Raw genomic sequence first — 25,900 nt, forward strand, 5'->3', positions numbered from 1 at the left:
GTTATTTTGTGCTGTGGTAGTGACACCATCCTAGAAACCAGAGTTGGAGAAGACCTGTTAAGTCAGCTAAACACTCCCCAGGGAAATGCAATATAAGCCTTTTTCTCAACAGCATATTTTCCAGTATTTTGCTCGGTGCTTTAACATCAGCTTTGTTTTTAAACAGAGGTCTGACCTTGCTGCCTGCCTGATTCACATCAGCATTTTCGAGTAAGACAGCAGTCTTGATCTCTCATCTCCTGAAATGATCGTTTAATTCCTTAATGTGCAGGTAGAAAGCACCAGGGCTGGAGAACTGTGCAGTTATGCCTCTTCAAACATTACCAGCGACTGGAGATGAAAGAGCTCTGGACAGACTGGTATATCTTTATACTCCTAAATAAGTCTGCAACTTCTTAATATCATCCTAAATTGCGCTTTATGTCTGGGTGAGATCACTGACGCTCTTGTCCAAAAATGTGGATTTTTGGACTACATCAGCAAATCCCACACGTGGCTCATGCTTCTGTAAGCAGGACTATAAATACAAATAATGCAGCTGGGATTTATCTTGTAAGTTGAAGTCGGTATAATGCTCTGGGGCAGAGCTGATCTCTGAAGCCTGTTGCACCGGTTTGGTGTGCACTGTACAGGGAAGGCAGAGGAGAAGGCTCAGAGCAACAGACACCCCACTAGCCCCGGGCACCAAAGCTTTATCTCTTCTTTTGTGCTGCTGCTAAGTAGCTACAAAGTGTGAGATGTTTCCTTCCCTTCAGGCAACTCCTCCCTGACACAGTGAGCCAGTTAATGCTGTCCCTGAAGCTGAATCCTCCAGGCAACTGGAGAACCCTGTGAAACTCAACTGAGAAGTTCGTAGGGGAAGAAGTAAAGAGGGAAAATAACAGCCTTGTTGTGGGGGCACTCTAGGTGTTGTGGCAGACAAGGGGTTAGTGGCCTTCAGGAACATTCATCCTTGCTGAGCCCAAGTACCTCCTACCCCTGACAGCTTGTAGCTTGATATGTTTGCAGGGCCCTCTGTGCATCTGTGTCACGCTGGTCCGCATCTTCCTCGCTTTGTGCTGTCTATCCCAGGGGTTTCTGTAGTCAATATAAATATTGTTGTAGTTGCCAATGCCCTGCCAGGAGAGGCTACGAATATGCAGGAATTTCGGGAAGTATCCGTGTATAAAGATGATGCCCTCGCACTTTGTTGGAGGGAACTCATTAATCTCTTGTACAGTGCTAATAAACTGGGCAGGCAAGGGACAGCTTCTCAAGGTCACCCAGTGTCAGGAGGGAGGAAAGCTCCACTTTCCTACCCTGTGGGAGATCAAAGCAAGCTGGTGGTGGGGGTACAGCCAAACTTGGCTCTGCAGCATCTCTGCTGCCCTTCCAAGTATCACAACCCAACCATTCAGCTCTCCTGCATCCATCCACTTTGCTGCTTCCCTCCTGCTTGTTCAGATGCAATTAGGAGATGCAGAATAAGGGGGAGCCAGGGGTCAAGGAGGCGGTAAAGTGATTACAAGATGCTGCAAACGGCTGTGCCATAAATACTCCAATGATGAAAAATTAGATGCCAGTCACCTCGGGGTTATTGCTGGTCTCTATCTTTCTCTTGTTGTGAAAAATGATAATGGAAGCGTATTTACCCCAGAGAGTGCAAGCTTGCTGCTGGCTGTGGTCCTGCACACCCCAGGTGTGCCAGGGAATGCAATCTTTGCGCTGAATGACTTTCTGAAAACACTTTGTGCCTGAATTCCTTCAATTTAAGTGGAGGAAGAACTCAATATTCTGGAGTGTTCTTTCCAAAATGGAAAGTTTCTGGTGCTCAGAGATGGGCCAGCTCCAGAAACAGGCTGTGGCCCTCAGTGAGGGTGGGGAAGGGAGAGAAGAGCAGCACCCTCAGGTACTGCTTTGCTGTCTGTGGGCTGCTTCTGCCTTGGCCTCCCAGAGCTGCACTTAGAGGCTGCTCAGATGCTGGCTTGTTGTGTTGGATGCCCAGCAAGGTCAGAGCTTGTAAGGAGCTGGGACAAGTACGCTTGTTTGCTTGCCGAGCAGTCAAAATCAAAACCTGGTGGTGGGCTGGAGCCTTTGAAAATCTATCAATAATATTTAGATCCGCTGAAGTCAGTAGCTTTGGGGATACAAATCCTTCTTTCCATCTCTGGCAGAAGGTCTTCCATTTGGGAAGAGGCTCTGGGATCACTGTAGCACTGGAACCATGACAGGCAGCATCCAGCTTAAAGGGTACTGTGAGCGTGAGTAGGTCAAAAGCCACTCACTTCGCTGGCAAAAACCAGCCTGGCAGCAGCTGAGGTCTTAGTTCCTGGAGGATATCTCCTCCCTGCCTGAAGGAATTGGGGGAAAAGGTGGGGGAAGGTTCCTCAGTGCCAGGAATACGCCTCCTGTGAGTTATGACTATAAACCTCTGCCAGGTGTCCCGAGAGTGGCACGTTAATTACCAGAGCTGCTGTGGCAGCAGATGCCTGCTGTACCCAAAGCGTTACTGCCCTTGTTTCTTTATCTATAAATATTCCTTGTGGGATGTCTGGCAGCTGCATCCTCCCTCCATTGTGACTTCCTGACTCTACAGGGGATCTGGAGGTTAAAATCCCTCTTGCCTCCCAACTTCTTTGAGCAATCCTTGTTCTGTAGCTGGTTTATCTCTTTTCAGCCAACTCTGAGCTTCATAACAGCTTGTCTGCTGATAACTTGCTGCCTATCAGCACGGCCCCTGCTGCAGCCCTGCCTCCAGCCTTGAGAGGCTGTGGATTTTCAGCTTTATTTTTTTTTTCCCATCTCTCTAAAAAGCTCCTTCCTGAACAATCAGACTCTTTTCATGTATTTATATTTGTACTGTCCACTGCAAGGGGTAAAGCTTTACCAAGGAAAGCTTGGATCGCCGCCCTCACTGATGGGCCATCTGGCTCTCTAGCTCGAGATATGAGCTCATGCAGGACAGAAACATGGCCTTGTCACCCCAGTGAAGGGGAGGAGAGATGGCAGAGGGGACACAGTGCTCAAGACCCTTTTCCCTTAATATGTTTTATCTGAAAAGGACTGAGGCTGTGGCAGCAGTGACTGGAGCCTGCTGTGGGGTAGCACAACTTGAAGTGCATGCAGAGGAGCTACCAGAGGCTGCAGGTGTGTGTTGGAGCTGCTGAAATGTGATTAAGCTGTTTTCTCTATCTAGGAGTCCCAAACAGGTGTGGGGAAAGCACCTTGCATTTAATATTTCTCTCCAAAGTCAGCCCTAAAAATTCTCTGAGGATATGAATAGACACTCATTCCTAAGAAATTACTGAAGACAATAGGTTTGGTTCAGCATTCCAACCAGGAGTAAAACCTCTGACTTGTGTCCATGCTGGTAAATCAAGTTTTGCTTTTTGGTCCTTTTTTTTTTTTTTTTTCCCTAGATGTGATACATTCTAGTGGAAAGCACCTGAGGTGGGAACAGAGCATCCCTGTGCTCCTGACATCTCGTTTGTTCTCTGTACTTGTGCAGTCTGGTTTTGTTGGATTGTTTCCTCTGTCCCTTCCAGGGCTCATCTGAGTTGTGAAATAGCTCTGAGCTCGGGGACGTCTTGCAGAAGCAGAGCGGGTGTCAGAGTTGCCACTTCTTGACAGCATGTAAGAAATGTCTGCTTTTTCCTGCCGTGCTCAAGGAGACTTTCCTTGAGCTCTGAATCAAACAAAGCTTCCTCTGGGAAGTGCTTGTTCAGTCTGTCAGCGTCATGCCTTGCTGTGGGAATGCTGTGTACCCACAGTCCTGGATCAGGCACCCAAACCCTCAGCTTTCCTACCAAGGTGTCATAGTCTACCAAGGAGAGTGATCCATTTTGTTAAACCAGTGACTTTGTCATCAGATGTCAGCTTGCCCCCCATCAGAGTGGGGTTATTGCTGTGCACTGTCTTGCGGGACAGAGGTACTATTGCTCAACAGCTGTGAAATCTAAACATCGGTATCTGCAGAGATGGAGTTGATACCATCCTAAAATGAAGCTTGTCTGAGATGTTGTCACTTCTGCCAAGGGGGGAAACAAGAACTCCAAGGAATTATTTGGTTTGGGCTGGGTTCTGTTTTTGAATGAGGGTGTGGAAGGCTGAAAGGAGGAGAAAAGGAAAAGGCAGGGTGGCTGGGGCCCAAAGGGAGATAGATATTTAAAGAGTGAGTGCTACAACATCTCTTTTACCTCTTACCTTCGCATTAAAACTGAGGGATCGTTGCCCCGTTATCTGGAACTTATTAACTTCTCATTGGTATGACAGCCCTGTGCTGCATAAATGCATTTATTCAAAAACTGTCAAACTTTATGCTCTGCTCCTGGTGCATTTGCTGTATTTAACAAGATTAATCTTCACGGTCTCACTTTGCTCAGGTAAATATCCTTCTTCTACCCAACCTGTCTGAACGCTTCCAGCTTCTGAATCAAGAAGAAGCAATAGCTACTGTTTTTAATTCACTACTTGGCAAGCACCAAAGACAGATGCAATTCTTACAGATGAGTTTGTGGAGCATAAAAACAAGCAAGTTCTGATGACAGTTATGAATGAGGCTGGCTTTTGAGATGGTCCTCTTGCAAATGTATGCAGGCACTAGCCATAATGCTGTAACTACTGCATCTAATACATGAATCAGCCACGTTTGGGATGCTAATTGTGCTTCCTGAGCTGTATTGGCTGCCTTTGTAAAAGCCACATGCTGGGAAGCAGATGAAAGCTATTGAATTGTACTGGTTCAGAGTGATGGATGGACCCTTCAGGTCAATAAAGAACCTGTTTGGTCAAACAGCCCTCTGACTGGCTTGAGGCATGTTTGTATGGTCTGAAAGACTCTTGGCATTAGCTGGCCATCACTTAGTGGTTGAGAGCTCTCTTGGTGGTCCTCTTGGCTGAAACTAAGCTGATAAAAACCAGCCAGATGTCCTATTAACGCTTGATCTTACTCTTTGCTTTTTTAAGATAAGGCAATAAACAAGGTTACATAACCAAGTTTTAGCATAAGAGCTTTAATAAAATATACTTTTAGAAATATATAAATATATATAAAAATATATTCCAGGCAATGGTAAGCCCTAGCTAGTTCCCCTGTGGCAAGAAGACTCGAGTTGACCAGCCTGCTTTTTCATTTTGAAATACTGAGAGCTGACAGGTGCAGAGGCTGGGAAAGTGGTGTCAGCTGAGTTGCAGGCTCAGAGAAGCTCCCAAACCTTGGTGCCTGTACTGCTATGGCTTGGCTTGGTGGGAGGAATGGATTTGAAGACCCTCCCAGGGGTTGAACAAGCTGGTGTGCTGCTTGTGGCTCCTACTAACCTGCAGGGAAGAGCGTAATCCAGGGTGACAAGCTGCTGTTCTTTCTTCTACCCTCACTGGCTTCTCATTTTCTGACTGGAAATGTCAGTATAAGCAAGAAAAACAGTGGTTTTTCAGACACTAGCATGCTGGATCTTCATGCTGTTTTTCAGCATAAGAAAGGAAGGAAAAAGAAAGGATTTTACATTTATTGGCTATGTGTGGGTTCCACATACCCTCCACTATGAGCCTGGGGACTTTTCTGGCCTTTCCTGTTCAATGGAGGAGTTTGGACAGAAATTGGGGAATCACTCTTAATAGGCAGCCCTGTGTAAAAGCACTGTAAAGGTTTCTCTCTGCCATCCTGTGAATATGAACAGTATTTAATAGGTCCAATTCTCCTCCTTAGCCAAGGGAAGCATTCCTTTACCTCCTTTGAGTTTAGCAATGAATCAGCCACATGTGCCTGTTTCTAATACGAAACCACTTCATTAGTAGAAAAATCTTTAATCAAAGTAGACTACGCTCATTCTGCCTTGGGTTAATTTGCTGAATCTTAGGAAGAGAATGATAAACTCCTAGAACATATCTTGGCTGGCTCAAGAGGTGAACTGGAAAACTTGGGAGAGCTTTTTGATGTGTTGGGGATCTGCATATTCGATTTCTGGCAGGGATGACTGGTGCAGGTTTCTGTGTAGGTTTTAGATAGTTTGAATTACACATGTAGTGAAGCACCCTGTAAATTATTTCCCTCTGGGAGAGACCTGATCTTGGGAAACATCAGGTGGAAAGTTTGGGTATGTGTCTGAAGTGCTTATTTGGATTTACTTTTTCCTTAGGGAGAAGTTATGAAACTAATTAACTTAATGGGTCGGAAGAGCATTGAGGTGTCTGGCACAACAAGGTAGAGAAAGTAGACACCCTCCTGCTAAGCATTGTGGTCTCTTCTCGTGCTTTTAGGGATGTTTTTAATAGGGTTCCTGGCCTTGGGACTATTCTGAGGATTGATGATGAGATTAGTTCTAATCCAGGGACTAAGTCCTTGCTCCTTGTGTCCTGGTTGTTGGTGAGGAGCTGACCCCTTTGTCCTGCCCTGTGCTCAATCCGGTGGAGCTGTACACCATTGCACTTCAAAATTATGTTAATCTGGCTGTTTACTGCCTTGTTCTGCCCAACCTTTCTCCTTCTAAGCAGTCCAGTGTGTGCTGTGGCCTCCATTCATAAAAGTGGTTGGCACAAATCCCTATAGAGCAGGGCACCCTTATCTCATTGCAGGCCTTAGCATTGTTTGTATTGATCCATGGATATCCATCTCGGATCACTAATGGACATCAAGTGGAAAAGGTAATAAATTTTTATTGCACTAGAATTAATCTCTCACTTGGTTCCTTTGGACCAGCTCCAGGATCTTGTTAAGAGCAGAAGATACTGATCATGCTAAAGGATGGGAGGGGAATCCAGCCATTCAAGCACAACGACCTGGGCCTGTTCCCAGAGAGCTGAGCAGTAACACCCAGAGAGGAGCAGAGTTGAAAGCTTTGCTCAATGGATTTAATTTTTTAGGGTGCTTTGAGGACTGGAGAATCACTGCAGAAGGTGGAGAGTAAATCAGAAGAATTCTTTCTGCTTCTTTAGCAGATGTTGGGGAGCATGTAAGAGACAGGTTCTTCCAGCACCTAATGATGCTTTTGGTGCCTTTCAGTCCCACCTCTACCTTAACACAGCTCTTTCCTCAGTGTGTGAGACAAATCTGGATTTCACACACAGCTGTGTGCTGTGTCAATCCTTCCTATGGTTTGAGGGGCTGTTTTGCCAATTGGTTCTGGTGCATTCTCATTTGCAGCAGACACCTGTTCCTTAATTATCACCATCCTTCGTCCGTCTCTTTGTGTTTCAGCGCTTGCTGGCACAGGAGCTATTAACGTGATTTGAAGGGAGGCTGTGTTGAGCAGCGTCTGTTTTGGGGGAGAGGAGGTTGAAAGAGATTAGTCACAAACTCAAGAATAATTTTCAGTGAGAGAGTTGGTGCCTATGGTTTGCTCTGGGTCGTTGCCCTACATCGCTCTTCAGTCTAAAGTTTATTTAGTCCTTTGGGGTTTGTGTGCTGTCCTAGGACAGAATGGCAGTCCGAAGAGAGCAGGAGAGTAGGGTTAAGCTCCTGATTAGAAGAAAGGAACAAGAGGGAGAAGATTAAAAAGATTAAAAAAAAAAAAAAGAGAGGCTTTTAACTGGCTGGTTTGCTTCTGTGTTAAAACTGGAAGCGTCATAACTGTTAATGCTGGTTTAGCTTCTAGTCTTTGCCAGTTATGCCTGTGGTGGTGTATTCTGTGTGATTTCAGTGTTTCCTCCAACAGCCATCAGTTGCTTCACAAATCTGAATTCTGTGCATGCTTCCTTTCCTTTTTTTTCCAAGCAGAAAAAACAAGACTTGGTGTAAGCGATGGCCTCAGATCAGGATATGTCTTCACCAAGTGACGAGTCAAACCGAGGGTTCTCTCCCCTGGTCCCCTTCTGGGTTTACTTTGGTCGTCTGAGAGTACTTGTGATGCGAGGCATTTCCAATTTGCCTTGCAGATATTCTGAAACTGTCTCAAAAAAGGTTTCTGGGGGTTGTACTAGTCTTAAAATAGCTTGAATTCTGTTCTGTCCCTGACTCTGTTGGGGTCGACAGAGACCTTGAGGCTCGGCAACCTGCCCCTTTGAGTCCCAGTTCTTCACTTCTGGTGACACCTTTTCTTGAACTGCTTTAAGAAGTCACAGAAAAGAGCAATGTGTAAATATTAATGTTGAATATTTGTCTTTAAAAATCCCTTTGGGATGCTCTACTAACCTGGTCTGTGTGTGTTGTGGCTTTCTAAACACTACCTGCTTACAGTGTTTGGACCTGTTAGTGTATCACTAGCTGGTGCTATCCCATGGATGACAGGCAGGGCTCTCTTCTGTAACACCTATTTTGTCTCCCTGTCACAAGTAGCTTCTTTCAGTCTACATTCAGACCACAGCCAAAGCCTGTTTCTTCCTGCAGCAAAGCCTCTTCTCTTCTCTCTGGGGTAGGTGGGGCTTGAGTGCCACTTGGTGCCCAGAGAGAGGTGACAGTGCTGCAGAGGACATCACCTCTGGGCATGGGCTGGCAACGTGGTTGCCTTGTGTGCTCTAGGAGAGTGCTAGAAGAAACTCACGTGGGAAGCTGTGTAGTCCAAATTTCTAGGATGGACCTTTGTTGGATGTTTTTGTAACCCAGCTAAAAGAGATGCAACAGACTGGTGCTGCAGCAAACCCCAGTTCAATTTGCCCCATCCCTGAAAGTGTTCAAGGCCAGGCTGGACAGGGCTTTGAGCAATCTGGTCTAGTGGAAGGTGTCCCTGCTCATGGCAGGGGGATGGAACTAGATGGCTTTAAGGTCCCTTTCAACCCAAGCTGTTCTGTGATTCTATGAAACACTGGTCTCTTAATACACATCTAAAGGGGCAGTGAAGAAAGGTCTCTCTTCATTGACAGAACCTTTAATTTTCACACTGAATTAAGTTCTTTCTTATGAGTATCTCTGATTTTCTTTTCCTCACTTTGCACAGGTCCAAGCTTCCAAGTCAAGAGCTGAACTGTTACACTATAGCTTCCCACTATATGTTTTTCCATATATAAAAAAACCTATATCTTTTATACAAGCAACCTAAAGCTCGGGGGAAAAAAGTTCCAGGCAGACCTGGCTCCATTGCTGTTGAGCCTGGGATACCCTGAAGCCACCCCATCAATGTTAATGCAAGCAGACTGGTCAGGGCTATTGCTATTCAGACCTAAACTGAGCATGTACCCGGGCAAAGAGGCCACAGTTTAATATTTAATGTTCCGTAAGGCTGCACTGAGAGCTTTTACTGAAATGTGTCAGTAAAGGAGTGCTGGAGCAGTGATAGCCAGTGGCCAAGAGCCAAGAGGATCCTGAGCTCTACTTCTGCCCCGGGCATGTTCTCTGATACCAAACAGCTCACTTGACCCCCTGTGTGTCAGCCAACTTAGCTGTAAAATTAAGCAACAAAAGAAAGTTTCATGACAAACGGACATGTCTGGAGGTGAACCTTCAGTGCAAGCTTTGTTCTACTAATAAATTTGTCTTACTGGCAGAATTTCTGGGTTTTAATCTAATGTGTGTGTTTTTGTTCTCCTTCCAGGCAGCATTCACTCTCCTCTTGGGTCCTTTCACCTTCTTCAATGTGCAGAAGACCAAGTATCTTCAAATCATGACGTCCCTCATGAGATGGATAGGTGAGTCTTGGCAGAGCCCCGGCCACCTCTTTACCACTGATGGAACCTGAGTCACGCCACTGACGCTTCTCTTTGGCAAGATGTTCCTGTTTGGAAGCAAGTGCTTTTCAAAACAACCTCTTTGAGGACAATTGTGCAGGCCTAATAAATCTTTGAGGAGAAGGATTTTATTCTAGGGTGAATTTTCTGATTAAAGCAAGACAAAGTGTTCTCAATCAGGCATGGCAGGTGGATGAAGTTTTAGTCTGGTTTGTGTGAGAGGCAGAAGGGGTTTGGAAGAGTCTCCTGCATGGGGGCTGTCTGTGATATCCACCAGTTGTAAGTTTCTCATTCTCACAGCATGTGTACAACAGACTTTGAAGAATCTTTGTTTTGATCCGAGAACAAAAGGTGTTTCTGTCAGACTTTCCACCCTTAGTTTTATCATCTGTTTGTATTTTATTTTCCTGGGTCTTCTTTTATGGTAGGATGTGCTGCATTGGAAACCTCCAAACCAATGTGTGTTGTCCTTGGGAAGCCCTGCTCCCATGAGTTCTCTCTAAAATCTTATTGCCAAGAACTTCTGGGAAGACAGGTCATTCCCTGAAGAGAAATAAGACATCACTACCTTTCTTTTCTTTTTTTTTTTCCTTTTTTTTCTCCAATGCCTTTGTCATTCAAAGATGCAGCTGCCTCGTGTCTGAATTGTGTGTCTACATGCCCTTAAAGGCTGAGAAGTGTGTGTGTGTGTTGTGGAGGCTTATGTTCAGGTTTGTCTATTTTTGTGTAACCTAGACAGACTAACTGATATTCAGGGCTAATAAAGAGCATTTCTGCAGGTTAATAACCAGCATTTCTGCAGGTCAGCAGTCTCCTGGTTCATGAGTCCAGACCACTCAAGCACAGAATTAGCTCTGTTTATACCTATCACTGACCTGAAATAAGAAGAAAAGCTGCTTCTCTGAGTATTTCCCACCACACACATTCTTGACCTGACTGCAGTTGGGTATTGTCCCTTTTCCTGAATTCATCCTGTATCATCCCTTTTCATGAATTCATCCTGTTTGGAAATGCTGGCAGTCACTGGAGAGGAACAGAGATCCTCTGTTCTAGAGAACTCCTGAGATGGGGTTAAGCAGTTGTCACCCAGGAAAATGAAGTTGGATTTTGAGCTCTCAAGCCTCAGATGTTGAACAGCTTGATTTAACAAATCCTGACCTTGGATGGTGTGAAAATCCTGAATGTCTGTTTTTTCCCCTTTGTTGTCTGAGCACATGAAAGGTTTGAAAGCCCTCACATTCTTCAGAGAAGGGTTATCTCATTAAGGGGTACTAAAGGATGAGGAAGTTTTGGGTCCTTTTTTTTCCTTCTACTTTTTTTTGCAAGTGATCTCTGCTCAGCTGACTGGCCTGTTTCCAATCACCCTGCCTCCTCTTTCCTGGTAAAGACATCAGTCAGAGCTCATCCTGTCTCTGTGACAGCCTGATGCCTGCCTCATCTGCTGTTGGTTTCCCTTTAGCCAGCTCCTTCCAGTATGAGGATTGCTAAACCTTGGCATAAAGGCAGAACTGTTCCTCTTTTTCACCTCTTGATGGAGAGGGACAAAGGCAGTGTTTGCAGAAGTGTAGGGGAAATTCATGCTTTAGCCTGATTGATTCCTACATCAGCACACTGGGGAACAGCTGCCCCAGATAATGATAGTTAATGACCCTGACAGCACCTCAGTGGCTACTTAGAGCAATGGATTCCGTATGTGTACAATGAGGGATAGATTTATTGGGAAGGACGATTTATCAAAAAGCCATGTGATGCAGGGAATAGAGAAAAGCTCTTGCTGCAGATTCTGGGGTAAGGATGGATCCTGTACTGCTGAGATTTATCAAGCTGGCCTCTCCCATGTCCTTACATCACTGCTGTCCCCTCCTCCCAATGCAGGACTGTGAGTTAAACATGAGCTGGTCTTTTGTTGGTGCTTAGACAGTTTAGATCCTAAAGAATGGTCTTGGATGGTGGTTTATGGTCTCCTGGACTTTTCCTGCCTGCTTGCCAATGGCCAGTTTTGAACTCTTTGTCCTGATATAATCTGTGCCTTTTCTTCACTTTCCTTGAGTTGGTTTTAGCCATGGGTGCTGAGGGTGGTTCTCTTGCAAAACACTCTGAGCAGCAGAGCAACACTGGAGCTGCCAGCCTGCCTGTTTGTTGTGTTGGGAAAAACTTCCCACACGGACAGTGGCTGCTTCAGCTTAGACATGCCCGTTATCTCGGTGTGGATGGGAAGCTGACCCATGCTTTCTGTCACGATTTGAGAAAATCAAGCCTCCTTGAGCTGGGAGGTCAGTACAGACTTTGCAGTGTGTCTGCTGCACAGGACCCACTGGACACCCTTTTCCCCAGCCCGGTGGACAGCACCTGGATTTTGGAGCAGCAGAGGCTGATGTAAAGCAGCACTGCCCCAGGTGTACTGGTGATTCAGATGATAGCGGCTGAGAGGATGGTTCTTGGCAGCAGGGAGAGCTAGCTGTGTGTGAAGGTCATTTCTGCTTGCGTTTGTAACAGTGTCAGCCTTGCCTCTGGAAGTTGCTTTCCCTCTTTCTCCTGATCTAAGTGATAATCAAATGTCACCAGCCTCTTCCAGAGCCTCATGCTCATCGCTGGCAGCACATTGGCTATCAAAGCCTACAGCAGTCTCTTTCCACACCTTGCAGACAAGAACAATTTCATTCTGTCTCTGAAAAATAGTCGTAAACACTGGGATCTGAACTGGAAATTAAAAATGGAGATGTGACAGGGATGAGCTCTTCATGTGGCTGTGCTTTTCCTCCCAGGGTAAGGGACTAGGCAGGACAGGCATCTTTGAAGCCTCTAAAGGGAGAAAGTTGAAGGAGGAGCTTTGCAAGCCCAAGTGTTGTAGTGCTAGAGAGCCCAGACAGATGGGCTCTCCTTGTCTGGGCCTGTTGATCACGGACAGCTCATCTGGAAACAAGACTGGCATGGTGAGGCACTTCCCTGCCAGGACTGGTAGGAGCACAGAGGGTGGATCTGTGTCTCCAGGTGGAGGGGGGCTGGTGGCAGAGAGGGCTTCCAGAGGCACTGAGCTGTTGGCAGTCTTCTGAAGAGTAACAGCTTACACACTTGGCTGCAAAACCAATTGCCTTCGTGTGGGTGAGTGCCAGTGGTTAAATTCAGTGCAGCAGTTGGTACTTGAACTGCTGGCCTTATCCATGCTTAGAGATCTCTGTTCTCCAGGAGCTGGCGGGTGTGTAAGGCTTTGCCTACACAAGCTCTGATCCCTTTCCCAACTGTAAAAGCCCCTCTGGTACCTAAACTGCCAGGGAGACTGAGCACAGGCAACCTAAGGGGTACAACAAGGACCTTGCCTGCTGTGCTTCCCTGGAGAAAGGGTTAGTCAGGAAAAATCACTTGGTTTAAGTCCTGGCAGTGGTGCTTACAGTGAAGCCTTGTTTTGAGTTATGAACCTTGTTGGCTCACCCAGCTCTATTAAGAGCAGAGATGGGGCCAGGTGAGTATGAATCATTCCCATGGGGTGAGGAGGGTTCTTCCCCAGACTGTAATTCCTTCCTTCCTTTCATCTCCCTTCCACTTCAGTCTTGTGAAAGTGTAGAGCTGTTATTAGCCCAAGTCCTTTACCAGTTTTAGAGCCTGTTTCCAGGTCTTTTACAAGGTTCTTGGAGCAGGGAGTCTCTCACAGAAGCCTACACCAACTAAGCCGTCAACAAATTAGACCTGTGGGTATTTTCAATTCTGCTGTTTGGACTTAAGGCTCTTTTGTTTTCCTGGAGGGTTTAACTCCGTGGTGGTGATGGATTGTTCTCTAAAGAGACTTGAATATTTAGCTGGGTTTTTTTCCTCCTCATTTCTTCGATTCTGATTAAGTGGGTGGTGTTAGGGGTGAGCTGCTGAAGGGCAGCAAAAGGGATTGAGCCAGGCGAGTCCCATGCACCTCTCAAAGCAGAGGGGACACAGCTCACTGGGGCACAGCCCTACCTCTTTACTGTTGGATAATATTGGATAATAACTGTCTAGCAGCGTCATGGGATAGGATATGGATTAGGAAAGATAACAAAAGGACAGGGCTTGGTGGAGCTCAGCAGCAAACATTGGGCTATTGTGTATTAAGCAGCTAACCCGATTAGTTGCAGCCTGTTGCAGCCTGAGATGTCCAGCTCTATAGGTGAGGACTGTTGGCTTTAAAGACATTGGTAGCAAGATTATCACTGCTGTTATTGAATAGTCTCTGGCAAATGTTCCCAGACAGCTCCCACGTGGGACATTTGCAGTGTGTGCTGCTCTTGATGCTGCATCGTAGTTATTAGAAAGTATTGTATTTTAATAAAGAGATGTTTTATAGAGGAATAAACTTGTGGGTTTGGTTGCTGCAGGCTCAGTTGTCTGTCCCTGTAGCACAGTCAGATTGTACTACATCTATTCAAGTGACTGCAGCCCCTGAGACAGAGCATTCCCAACCCTGCCCAAACAATGATCTCACAATTATATGCCCAGGAATAAAATCTATCCCCTAGCTCTTTCCCCTGGCCAGCAAGACAGAGGGAAATCAGACAAGAATAGCCTGGAAATTTGTGTTAAGGCCTTTTTTCTCCACCCCATCCCCTTCCAGGATACTTGGCAGAAGGCTTTGGGGAAGCCTTCTCCAGAGCATGCCAGTGGGGCTGACTTTCCATATCTGCTGATTTCTCTGGTAGTTCTGCTCTCTCCACCAGAGCCCTGCTCTTTACAGCACTGCTCTGCAGAAAACTGGTCTCAGACCATCTCACCTTGTGAGCAGTCTCAGGTAACTGTCCCTGCCATCCTCAGCAGTGGAACCAGCTGTGCTGGAGTTGATTCAGTGCAGAAAACTGGAGTCACTCTGCTATGTCCCTTCAGCTGCTGGGACTGAGAATTAGAGAGGAGGCTGATTTAGGACAGGGTGACAGTTATCTGAAGTCCTGTGCTTCCAGTCTCCTGCAGAGAGATTAGTCTGCCAGTGCCACAGTCCTCAAGGTGGGTGGCCTCTTTTCACATCAGAAACGGAGCTTTCTGCAAACACCTTCAGGAGGGACCATTTTGATCTCTGCCCCTTCCCTCCCACAGTGCAGGGGAAACAGGAAGAGGAGGGAATTGGACTGTAAATCAGGACACTGTTGCATGTTTATTCTGACAAGCTGCTTCAACAAAGTTACTTCATGTTCTTATATCCCTTTTGGAGCAGATGAAGCTGCTGCTGGAGCCCAGGGTAAATAATTCACTAAGAGAAGTGAATATATTTATGAAGAGTTAGTTAAAATGCTGTGCTTCTGTCATGCCTGCTTTTGGAATTGTCGGCTGAGGAGCTCACTTCAGTCCTGTTTGTGGGGGGCAGTGGGAGAAGCAGTGCCTGTGTAAGGGAAAGAGCCTTGTTAGCTCCAGATGCAGATGGAGAGTGATATGCAGTGCTGGACAGGACAACTCAGATCCTGCCTGAGGAGCTGATGCTCCTGAAAAGAGCACTTTATCCATGCAGCAGGAGACACTGATGGGTCTGAGAGCTGAAGAAGAGAAGCTGGAAATGTAAGGACACATTTAGCCCTGCTAAAGGGTCTGGATGACAGTGCTCACACAGGTTTTCAGAGTGGGGGTGTGGCATGAAAAGCTGCTCTGATAAAAAACTTTTCTGGGTAGGGCCCAAAGCAGGATGGGGATGATGTGGTTAAGGCTGCAAAGCACCTGGATTTCATGGAATGTGGGTGTTCTGCACCCAGTGCTTCCCGAGCACACGCAGCTGTAGCTCAGGCTCATGGTGACACCAAAATGTGTGTCATTCCCTTCTCACAGAAGAATAAATTCTGACACGGACAGAGAAGTGACTGTCAGAGCTAACAGGCCAAGTCAATAGCAGAGCTGAGAGCAGAGTCCTGCTTGCAGAGGCTTTATGGTGCTTCTGCCAAGGGTGACCAGCGGAGAGAGGACAATAAACTACGCGGGTAATTTTCCACCAGAAGCAAACAAGCCTCGCTGGCTGCTCTTTCCTTCCCATATGTTGAGATAAAATATCCGTGATAAACACCCGAGTGCAGAGCCGTTTTTCTCCCTGTGAACTGTTGCTGGTGTGCAGATGTCTGTGGGACCAGCTGAGGTGGGCTGAGAGGGGGCAGCTCCGACGGGTTCACAGCAGTTGTTGTTACCATGGTAGGGGAGGCTACTTGTAAACCTTGGTTATTGCATTGTGAACCTGATGAAGAAAAGCAGGGAAGTGATGCCCTTACAGCAGAGAAGCCCTGCTAAACTGCTTTTGGCTGCCAAAAAGTCCTGATGGTACTTTTTAATGAAGTTTCCCGTTGTTAAAGAAACAGGTTCTGCCTGGCCCAAGGCAGCAGAGTCCGAGACGGCTGCAGCAGGAGCCAGTCAAAGCTGGGGGAGTGGAGATGCCTCAGAGGCTTTTTCTTGCCTTCCTGGTAAGATGTGTCACACTTCTGTGATGTTAACCTGCCCAACATGTGGCTGTGCCTCCCCTGCTCTATGAGCAACAGTCCCCTGCCAGGTAGACCTGCCTCGGGCTTTGGGGCAGGGAGGGTAACACTCCATTAGAGGAAGGAGCCACACATGTTCCACAACTTTTGCTCATACCCTTCTTCTGAGAAGTAATTTCCCTCCTCTTTTCCTTCTGACATCTCTCTCCAGAGAATTGCTGTCTTCTATGAGCATATCCATCTTGCTTCCTCACAGTCTCTGCACTCATAAATCCTTCATCTTCCTAGAGACAGTGTTTTAGGGTCTGTTGTCGTCAAATGTGATCCTTAACTACTCCAGCTCCCACAACTGATGGAGCAAACCTGGTTTTCATGTTACCTCTTTACAGTCAATTCATATAAAAACCCCCTCTGAAGGTTGGAGAAATTTATCAGCTGCTGCTCCGGAGTTTACAGAGAGCTGGAGGTCATGAACAAGTGGCAGGACATAGCTTCTGCAAGAGAAACTGGCTAAATGAGTTTTAAATTTAAAAATCAATGTCTTAATTTCAGATACTTTGTTCTGCCAGCATGGTGAACTCCAGCCATACTTTAATAGTTTAAATGCCACAGTATTGATAATGCCTGGCAGTTCAGAGTCACAGTGGGCTCTTCAGCTTACCCAAAACACTGCTGGAAGGCAGCTGGCTCTGAGGGGGAGGGCACCAGCATCCCTAGAAAGAAATCAGCAGGGAAGGAGACAACAGGGAAGGGATGCAGAAGGTAGGACTGACTGATGTGCTGCTGGGCCATTCAGTGTGTACAGAGTAGATGCTCTTGCATTTATGCCCTTTCTCCTGAAGGAGCTGCCTAACACTAAACTAAATGAGATCTGTTCCTCTGTTTAAGAGTGGTCTGCTGTGTATTGGCTTGATGGAGGATCAGGGTTAAGGTGGGGAGAGATCTTCCTCTTTCCAAAGAGACTGGGCTCAGGGAGCTCCTGAAAACATCTCCCTCATGGAATCCATCTTGCCACCTAATGTATGAAAAGGGAAGCAAGTGGCACGTGTTGGGAAAGGGTGATTCATTATCATTATTTCCTGGCATATTGATTCTCTGCTTCGACAGGGAAGCTCTGTCACGGCGTCAGCCGGCGGTGACGGATGGCCCTGCCACCAACGTGTCGGCAGCGCCGCGTGGCACCCGCTCAGACTAATGGCTGGGGGCAGGGGAGCAGCCAGGCGTGGGGTGGCTGCACTCCACTGCCTCTCTGGGTCCCTGGAAGGGACAGCAGGCAGGTACGGTGATGTTTGCTCCGGGCTTTGCTCGTGGAAGGAGGAATGAGAGCAGGGACAGGGTTGGAGAAGACGTGACCATCTCACAAATATAGTGTCTTCCACAGATGCAAGGGAGGGTTAAGCCAGAAGCGCATTCTGAGCATCAGTTCTTCCAAGAACCTACCATGATGGGGGGGAAAACAAATGTGTTTTAGCCTTGGACTTACTGTTTTCTTTTCTGCAGTAGCCTCTCTGCAGAGGGATGAAGCTCATGTACAAACAGCATTTTTCATTTGCAAAGGTGTTTTCTCTGGCTCTGCAAAACGATCCTTAAACTCAGAATGGCTGAATTATCTTCACTGCTTCTCTGCAGCTCTGTTATGCTTCTATCAAAGTGCACAAAAATGTATTTCTTAATATCCCCTGACTCCCATATTTCCCAAAGTGTACTTCTTTGGATGCCTGCTCATCCATATTCAGCCTTATTTCACCTACAAGAACCAGAGCAGAACTGCCCTGACTCTGAATCAACATCTCAGTCAAGCAGGAGAGGCAGCAGTAGCTGTCTGCAAGGTCTTCTTTATCTGAGAAGAGCCAGTGTTTGCTGCTCAAAGAGTGATGGGAGCAAAGAGAGTCTGCAGGGGAGGCAGTCGGATGGTTGGGATGAGATTCATCACAACTTTTCCTTTATGGCGCAGCCCCTTCTTTATTTTTTTCCACAGGCTCACTTCCATCCTACACCAAAAATGATGCTCGAACATCTAGAGGAGAGAAAATGAGACAAGAAGTGCCTCTGAGCCAAGCCTGTGGTTTGGGGGTTTGGAGTGGGTCTGACACTGTGGGAAAATCAGGACAAGCAAAATCCTCGATTGCTTTTTAAGCATTTATATAAAAAAAGGTGTAAAGCAAAGTTTTCTTGTAAGCAACTAACAATCCACAGTGGCATCACTGCCCACTTGGCTCTGGGTGCTGTTGGTCATGGTGTCTGAAGGTGTTTTATCCCTGGAGCATCCTTTGTCCTGTGTGGAGAGGAACAGATCAAGAGGGTTTTTTATGAACCCATGTCTGACTTCACCAGGATCCTTGTGGTGAAGGAACACTGTTGGGACAGTTGATGTGGCAGCTGTAGGTGACACAAGGTATTGTTGTGTGAGTGCCTTCAGCCTGCTGCCCCAGGTAGAGGATGTGAGTGGGAGCTTTTTGTGTGCCTGAGGATCCTGTGCTGCCTCTTTTCTGCTCAAAGCTGCCTGTCAGTCAGTCTGTCATCTTCTTTTCATCTTGACTTATCATCCAAACCATATCTAGGTTTCAGAGTGTCGTTTTTGGGCTTGCCTCCTCCCAGGGACAGAGAGATAAATCTGACATGCAAATGTTTTAGCTCTCCGGTTCTAGAATTGAGAAACTCTTCTGCTGCAGGGAGGGAGAGAAAGCAACCATCGGGGCAGGGCTGCTGTTGTCCTCTAGGGCTGGAATTGTGCAGGAGAGGTTTCCAGTTTACCCAGCACCATTTCTCTGAAGGATCTTGCATCTGCAGAACACCAGTGCTCAGGGAGGAGGAGCAGAGCTTGCCTTGCTGGAAATACTAGATTGTCACTCCTTGTAATTTTAGTAAGTTTAATTTCTGAAATGAATATTTAAGAAAAAACAAAGGTGTTAAATTCTAGTTGCTTAAGCCAAAGACTTCTTTCTATCATTTAGGGAATGCACAAGAATTCTGTTCCTTCAGTGCTCCCTGCCAGAAAAGCACATGTCAGGGCAGAGGAGATGGGATGTGCTTCGAGGATGAGGTGCCCACCTGGAAGTTTCCCTGAACTGGTCCTGTTGGCACTGGTGCAGAAAATAGAACTTTGAGCCAATGGTGAGAGTAGGTCACTTATCATTCTGCTGAGCAGAGCACAAGGAGATTCACTGCCTGGTGTGCAGGGGAAGAGGTGCAAGGCTTCTGACTGAGTCTTACCTAGTCCAGATACAGGACCAGCTCAGCTCTGGGCCACAGAGCTCAACCACCTCTCCCAGGCAAGACAGAAAGGAACAGTCTCGGCACATATCCGGAGCTGCCCAACCTGCTTTGTCTTATTGCTCAGGGCATCTTCTCCTCTTCCTTGTAGGCTGTGCAGCCCTGGGGAGCGCAGCCACGTCACATCACCCGGAACACAGCTCTTTCCGGCTTTCTTGCTGAGCAGATATGGCTGGCAGGCGTCTCCCCTCCGGGACATCTGGGGGAGGCACAAAAACTGTACCTGTGTTCGCAGTGCCCCTCGCTCACTGGCTTGAGTGAAGGCGAGGGGAATTGCACACCCCCAGAGCAAAGAGCTGTTGCCTTCCACAGCCCTCTGTGATAGCTCTCGGGGGAGTCAGTAGAGCCCAGCTCTCCCAAAGCAGCCGGGCCCTTGTGGTGCTGTGAAGGAATGGATCTGCTGCCATCAGTCCAGTGTTTGTGGAGGGCTGTTAGATGTGCCCTGTCACTGGGAAACGGTTGGGAGCGAGAGGTTTCCTGAGGCAGCATGAGGTGAAACGTGGCGTGCAGCTTGGAGCTGGTGTTTGCAGCAGGAGGAAGAGGATTACTGAGAGAGGAGAAACTGGGTTTCAAAGAGCGCTGGGGGTGTGCAGGAGCCGATGTTTAGTAAGGTTAATCTGGGCACAGGACAGGCAGTGTTCACTAACTGGTCTGTAACTGCCTTCCCTAGTCCCATCCCTGGCAGAGTTCCCCATCTCCAGCTGCCTGTGTCAGGGAGAGCAGGACTGGGCACGGAACAAGCCAGTGTCCTTGTCACCCCACAGCGAGCCTGCCTGGCTCCCAGCTTGGACTGTGCACTGCTCAGTTTAATTCCTCTGTATTTATATTTATGACATTCAAAGTTGTCTGTAATAGTAGTCTCAGCATTTTGTTGTTTTTTCATTACCTGGTAATTCACGGCTCTGTTCCCTCACAGAGTGCACAGACAGCTCTGTGCAAGCCACAGTGGCCCATCCATTGCCAGCACCAGAGTGTAAATCTCGCTGCTTGCTGCCCTGCCAGGCAGGTCCTTTCCCCCCTCTGTTGCTTGTTAACTCCAGCAGCTGATGATCATCTTTCCCAGGTTGATGCGATTTTTGTGACACTAGAATTAGTTTTCTGCTGGTTTTATGTGCCATGCTAGGAATGAGAGTCTCACAGTAACTGCTGCTGGCTCAAATTTCGACCCTCAGAGTAAATAAGGGCATTAGCCCGATCTCCTCAATTCATTTTGTCCCTGGCACGTTGCTGTTTGTGATAAGCTTTGTAAAATGTTGTTAGGCTCTTCCCCGACATAAGTGAAGGGGAAAGATGAGCAGACTTTGTGCCTAGAAGTGATGAATTTTAATAGCCGTCTTTCAGTGCTGCTTTAGTCCCTTCCAGACTGGCTTCTCCACCCTGGGATTAGCTACAGACAGCCTGTTCCTCCTGCCCAGGAAATGGCTGGCTAGTTCTTGCTCTATCATGCTCGACAGATCACAGGGACAGGAAAACTTGGTAGTAGCTGCTGCTCTTGTGCACATAGGGGAGGTATTGGAAACATTACTTCAGTTGCAACTGTGTAGAAATATTTCTGAGGTTGACTGGAGCCAGATTTAATCTTGTCTTTTTTTAGAGGTCAAAGCTCAAACATCTCTTAAGCCATTTTAAATGGTGATATTGAGCCAGTGCGTGTAATAGAAGCATCCATACACTGAGAGCCTTGAGGGTGATGGGCTCCCCAGCCATGTTAACCTTATGCTTCCAAAGAGCTCAGGGCAGCCCTGTGCTCCTGGGGGTGGGAGGGCAAGTCCCTGTGGGAAGGAGACTGGAGGGAGATGCCTGAGCCCATAACCTTATCTGCTGGCTGGCACTAACAGCAAATCACAAGTAATTCCTGTGCACCTTACCTTTGATGTACCACCCTCAGATAAGGTGGTACATCAAAGAGATAAGGAGATGCTCTTGCATAGCAGGAGAGAGAGCTGGTGCCGAGACTGATGGTGTGATGGGAGGAGGGTCGTGGGGAGTGCGGGCCTGGGCTTGACCTGAAACCTTCTCTCTCTCCAGCTTTCATCCTCATGATAATTCTGGCCCTCATCCGCATCAGCAGAGGCCAAGCTGAAGGTCACCCGTCCATGGCCCAGCTATCGGGCATCCGCAATCTCTTTGGGGTGTGCGTCTACTCCTTCATGTGCCAGCACTCCCTGCCATCCCTCATCACACCCATCTCCAAGAAGAAGCATGTCAACAAGCTCGTGCTGCTCGATTACATCCTGATCCTGGCTTTCTACAGCCTCCTGTCCTTCACTGCCATTTACTGCTTCCGCAACGACACCCTCATGGACATGTACACGCTCAACTTCACCAACTGTGAGATCATCAACGTTGCCTTCATTCGGTACTTCCTGGGCCTCTTCCCCGTCTTCACCATCAGCACCAACTTCCCCATCATCGCAGTGACCCTGCGCAACAACTGGAAGACCCTCTTCCACAGAGAAGGGGGGACCTACCCGTGGGTGGTGGATAGGATTGTCTTTCCTGCCATCACATTGATTCCCCCAGTGCTGGTGGCTTTCTGCACCCACGATCTGGAGTCCTTGGTGGGGATCACAGGAGCCTATGCTGGGAATGGGATCCAGTATCTCATCCCGGCTTTCCTCGCATACTGCAGTCGGAAGGACACTCAGCTGGTCTTTGGCAGCGGGACGGTGAACAAGCACCTCTCCCCCTTCAGGCACACCTTCTGGATTGTGTTTGTGCTCATTTGGGGCTTTTCTTGCTTTGTGTTTGTGACTGCAAACATTGTCCTGAGCGAGTCAAAGCTCTGATGGGGGATAGCAGCACGTTCCCTCTGGGGCTCCAGAGACTCCAGCATTTCAGCTCCCCCTCTGGGACTGTGCAGTGGGGGAGAGGTAGTGTGAAGGGAAGTTTCCAGGCCACTGGCTTGGTGACACGGGTCAGACCTGGACACAGACTTTCTTCGCTCCATTTTGGGTGTGGATGGAGTGGATTCAGCCTTGTCACAGTCGTGGTTCTCAGACAAAGCCCTGGGGCTGAGCCCTTGGCAGCCTGCACCATTAACCAGTGTCCAGCCATTTCTGCCTTCGGCTCTGTCGGAGCAGCACGTTCTCTGTCCCTCAGTGGCTCTCTGAGTGCTGCAGGTCTCGGCACACAGAAGAGCAGACAGCCTCGGCTGCTCACTGCCCTGATCGGCTAAATGTCCCTTCTCCCAAAGGCAGGGATGTGCTGTGCAGAATCCAGCAGGAGTTTGGGAGAACTGAGTCTCCCTTCTGCTGAGACTCCTTCAAACCAACCTCCTGTGCCGCCTGAAGGAAGAAATTAGAGTGGGAATAGACCTAATTCAGAAGGACATAATTTTTTGCAGTCACGTTTTCTAGAGTCATTAATTTGTTTGTGCACCATGGATTGCCTGGGATCTGGGATCTGTAGCTTAGAGCTGGATTTCTCCAGCCCGGGAGTTTACATTAACACTTCCATCCTGGTTTTTTTGTGCTGTGGCAGCCCAGTTGCTCAGAGCAATACCCCTCTGCATGCAGGGATACAGCTCTTCCCCCTGGAAAGGCAATCAGCCTTGTGTCCCTCGGCAACAGCACACGGCTCGGGCGTTTCTGCTGCCAGAGCCCTTGTCCCTTTCTCCCCTTTGCACGGGGCTGCTACAAGCAGCCAGGCCCTGACTCCAGCGGTGGGGATCGGGAATGGGCTGGGGAGGTGCTAATTACCCAGTCCTGACACGCGAGAGGCCCGCGGAGCTCCGGCTGTGCACAGTGATGCGTTCCCAGCTCCCCGTGCTGGGTAATTAGCCTTGAAACAAGGTGGGTGTTAACTCAGGGGAATGTGCTGGTGCCAGGAGGAAGCGGCCGTGTCCTGGCTCAGTCCTGCCTGCAGCAGCACAGCTCCCAAAACGGGGCAGCAAAACCTGAAACCGTGCTGGAACTGGGCTTGAATCCCCCCTCTTCTCCTTCTGCACAGGGTTAAGGTGGGCTTTGGGCTGCTCCTGCTCTGCTTCTCTGAGAATGGGGCTGCTCTTACCTTAGGCAGCTCTAGGTGAGCCTCTGCTTTTAAGGCAATTGTGGTCACTGTAACACCACACAATGACAAACAACACCAAGTCCTGTGCTCTGAGGCCCTTGGGCACAGATCAAATGGGGTTTCCTGACAAATGGAAGAACATTAAAAGTCTTCACCTGAAATATTTTAACCCCCTGTTATCTAAGCAGGTTCAAAGCCAGGTGCATGTCAGATCCTCCTGCCCTCTGCACTTGCTGCAGTATTAAATGTCACCACTCACTAAAGCAAGCTTTGAACTGCACCTCTTTTTAATCAAGCTCTGTTTTCAAGTAGGACTTTCTGGTTTCCATATGACCTGAAGTGCTCCTCCTGGGGGAATATGCAAGTACCTGGAGCTGTATAAAACCACTTCATGGCTTTTAGAGCAAAACCCTGCACCTCTCGAGCCTGAGCACTGCCACTGTGTCCTTGTGGAGCTGCCTGGAGAGGATCCGGGGGGACTGTTTGTCTTCTCGGCAGCTTGATCCTAAACAGGCTTTGGCAGCCCTTGCTAGTGAGTTTAAACATCCCCAAGAGCTCCTGAGAAGCTGATGTGGCATCTTCAGTACCAAATTAGGAAGGTATTTTACAGGTAGCTGGTGCTGGTGTCTCATTTAGGAAGCAGTAGGTTGGAGGGCAGATTCATGGGGCAGCTGAGCTGGGAGCCACCTGCGAGGCAGCTGGGAGCTGGGCAGAGCTGGAGGGAGGAATTTAATGCTGACAAAATGAGCCTTTGGAAGCTGGAGAGGCTGAGGGGGCTGTTCCTCTGCACGAGTGTGCAGGTGTGGGTTCATGGAAGGGACTGAGAGCTCTCTCTGCCCTGGGCTGCCCGTGCTTTTCAAGGCTCAGCCCCAGCCCTCCACGTGCCCATTTCAGCCTCTTGCCTTCACATTTCATTGCACCCAGAGAACGGGGCTGTTCTCCGTTATTCCATCTCCTCTCACCCTCCCCTCCTCTCTCAGGGCTGCCCCGCTGGCCCTGCCTGGGATAGGGGAGGAAGAGCACCCAGCCTGACACCCCCTCCCCTTTCCTGCCACCTCTTACATTTACAGATGTGCCTTCTCTTCCCTGGCCCATATGTCCCCCTCGACACAGTGTGTGACAGTGACTTCTGAGGGGCTGTACCTCCAGGAGCTGCTTGGATCCAGGTTTCGGATGCAGTGGCACACTGAGGGCTCACACCCTGGTCCCAGCCTTTGCCGTGGTACCTTACTGGGAAGGACTCTGCTCCCCAGAGGAGCATGAGTGCTTCTCAAATAAATAACCACGAATTCCCAGACACCCATCGTCCTTGCACAGCAGCAAAACAAATATATCCGAGGAATTGGGGTGGTTAACGGAAAGAAGCTCTACGGCAGAGAACATTTTTCATATAAAACATGACATAGCAATGCCTTAAAAATTACTGGAGAAAGCGGGAAGGGGATGGCTCAGTGCAGCCAGCTCTGGCTGGAGGGATGCTGTGTGACCCCTGGGTGCGGGGCATGAGCTCTCTCCTCTCACCCATCGCGAATTGAGTCTATTTTTATTTGGCCATTATCAGCACTAACAATTCATTATTACAGATTCACACGTGATGCTTGTCCTGACTGTAATTAGTTTTCAAAAAAAAAAAAAAAAAGGGATTAAAACCAATAAAATGCACATTATACATCTGGTTTAGTCTGACTTCTTTTTCCATCCCCTTCCTCCTCGTGTGCAGGCACGGAGTAGCTATTCCTGGCGGGGACGGCCGTGACGGATGGGGCTGCAGGCCAAGGAGAAATGGCAAGCCGAGAGGCTAATGGAGACCCTCACCTCTTCCTCTCTATTAGGCTCCTGCAACTCTGGGTGGTAGCTGCAAACTCAATTAAAACATCTGTACTTTCCCCTTCTCAATTACGGCTCCTTACACTTAAAACCAAACAAATTGAATTGCTCCGCCGCCTCGGGCTGCAAAGGCAGTTTCTGCCAACGAATTTATTATCACCATAAAGCGCAGCTTGATTTATGTTAAAATATTAAAGCAGATCTTTATGATGGAAATAAACACTTTCTGCTGTGATTCTCTCGAAGGACCTCACAAGCGGCGGTGGATTTTGGGGCTTGGGCCATAAATCTGAGGCCAAACTGGCATCGGGGATGGATTCAGTCTATCGCAACACTTGGAAGAGCAATGGCCAGGGAAAGAAGTAGAGAAACTTCCAGCCTGAGAGGCAGGTTTAGACAAGGTTTAGGCAAGGCTTGACCATCACCAAGGAGCCACGTGTCCCTGAGGGGATTCAGCTGTTTGAAGGTTCAGGGACAAAGTGCTTACCGTGTTATCCCTTGGCTGGATTTGGGCAGCAGGCCCTGATCCCAGGGGCTGTTGATGGTCTGGGGAAGGGCACCTGCTGCAGGGGCTCGGCCAGGGAAGATTTTGTGCCATGGCTTTGCCCTGGCAGGAGTCAGGAACCAGGAGGTGGCTGCTCCTGCTGCTCCCTCGGGCATCCTTGAACACAGACAAGGCAGTGCCCTGCTGTCCCTGTGCTGGCACCTGCACCTTCCTGGCCTTGAATCTGTTCTGATTTGTGATTTAACCAGCTCCCCCTGCCCTGACTGTCTCCCCATAGCAGCACTAGCACATCCTTACCATTGGAACC

At 48.2% G+C, this 25,900-nt stretch overlaps 1 protein-coding gene across 8 annotated transcripts in view; it reads left to right on the forward strand.

The window, feature by feature from the left end:
- TMEM104 (transmembrane protein 104) overlaps positions 1–24,956 on the forward strand; it is a 44,272-nt gene extending 19,316 nt beyond the window's left edge. For 3 of the 8 annotated variants that reach the window (XM_051798094.1, XM_051798096.1, XM_051798095.1), the window contains exons 9-11: positions 9,441–9,534; positions 15,861–15,962; positions 21,279–24,948. In XM_051798094.1, the coding sequence (XP_051654054.1) occupies positions 9,441–9,534; positions 15,861–15,962; positions 21,279–22,039 (957 nt within the window). In that variant the 3' untranslated portion in view covers positions 22,040–24,948. Of the gene's footprint in view, positions 1–275; positions 360–9,440; positions 9,535–15,860; positions 15,963–21,278 lie in introns of all 8 variants that reach the window. The other 5 variants (XM_051798102.1, XM_051798101.1, XM_051798097.1 and 2 more) reach the window with 5 other exon arrangements.
- The last annotated feature ends 944 nt before the right edge of the window (positions 24,957–25,900 follow it).

This window comes from Manacus candei, unplaced genomic scaffold (assembly GCF_025592945.1).
Source record: "Manacus candei isolate 608988 ecotype Guabito, Panama unplaced genomic scaffold, ASM2559294v1 h1tg000047l, whole genome shotgun sequence".
Classification (NCBI taxonomy): Eukaryota; Metazoa; Chordata; class Aves; order Passeriformes; family Pipridae; genus Manacus; species Manacus candei.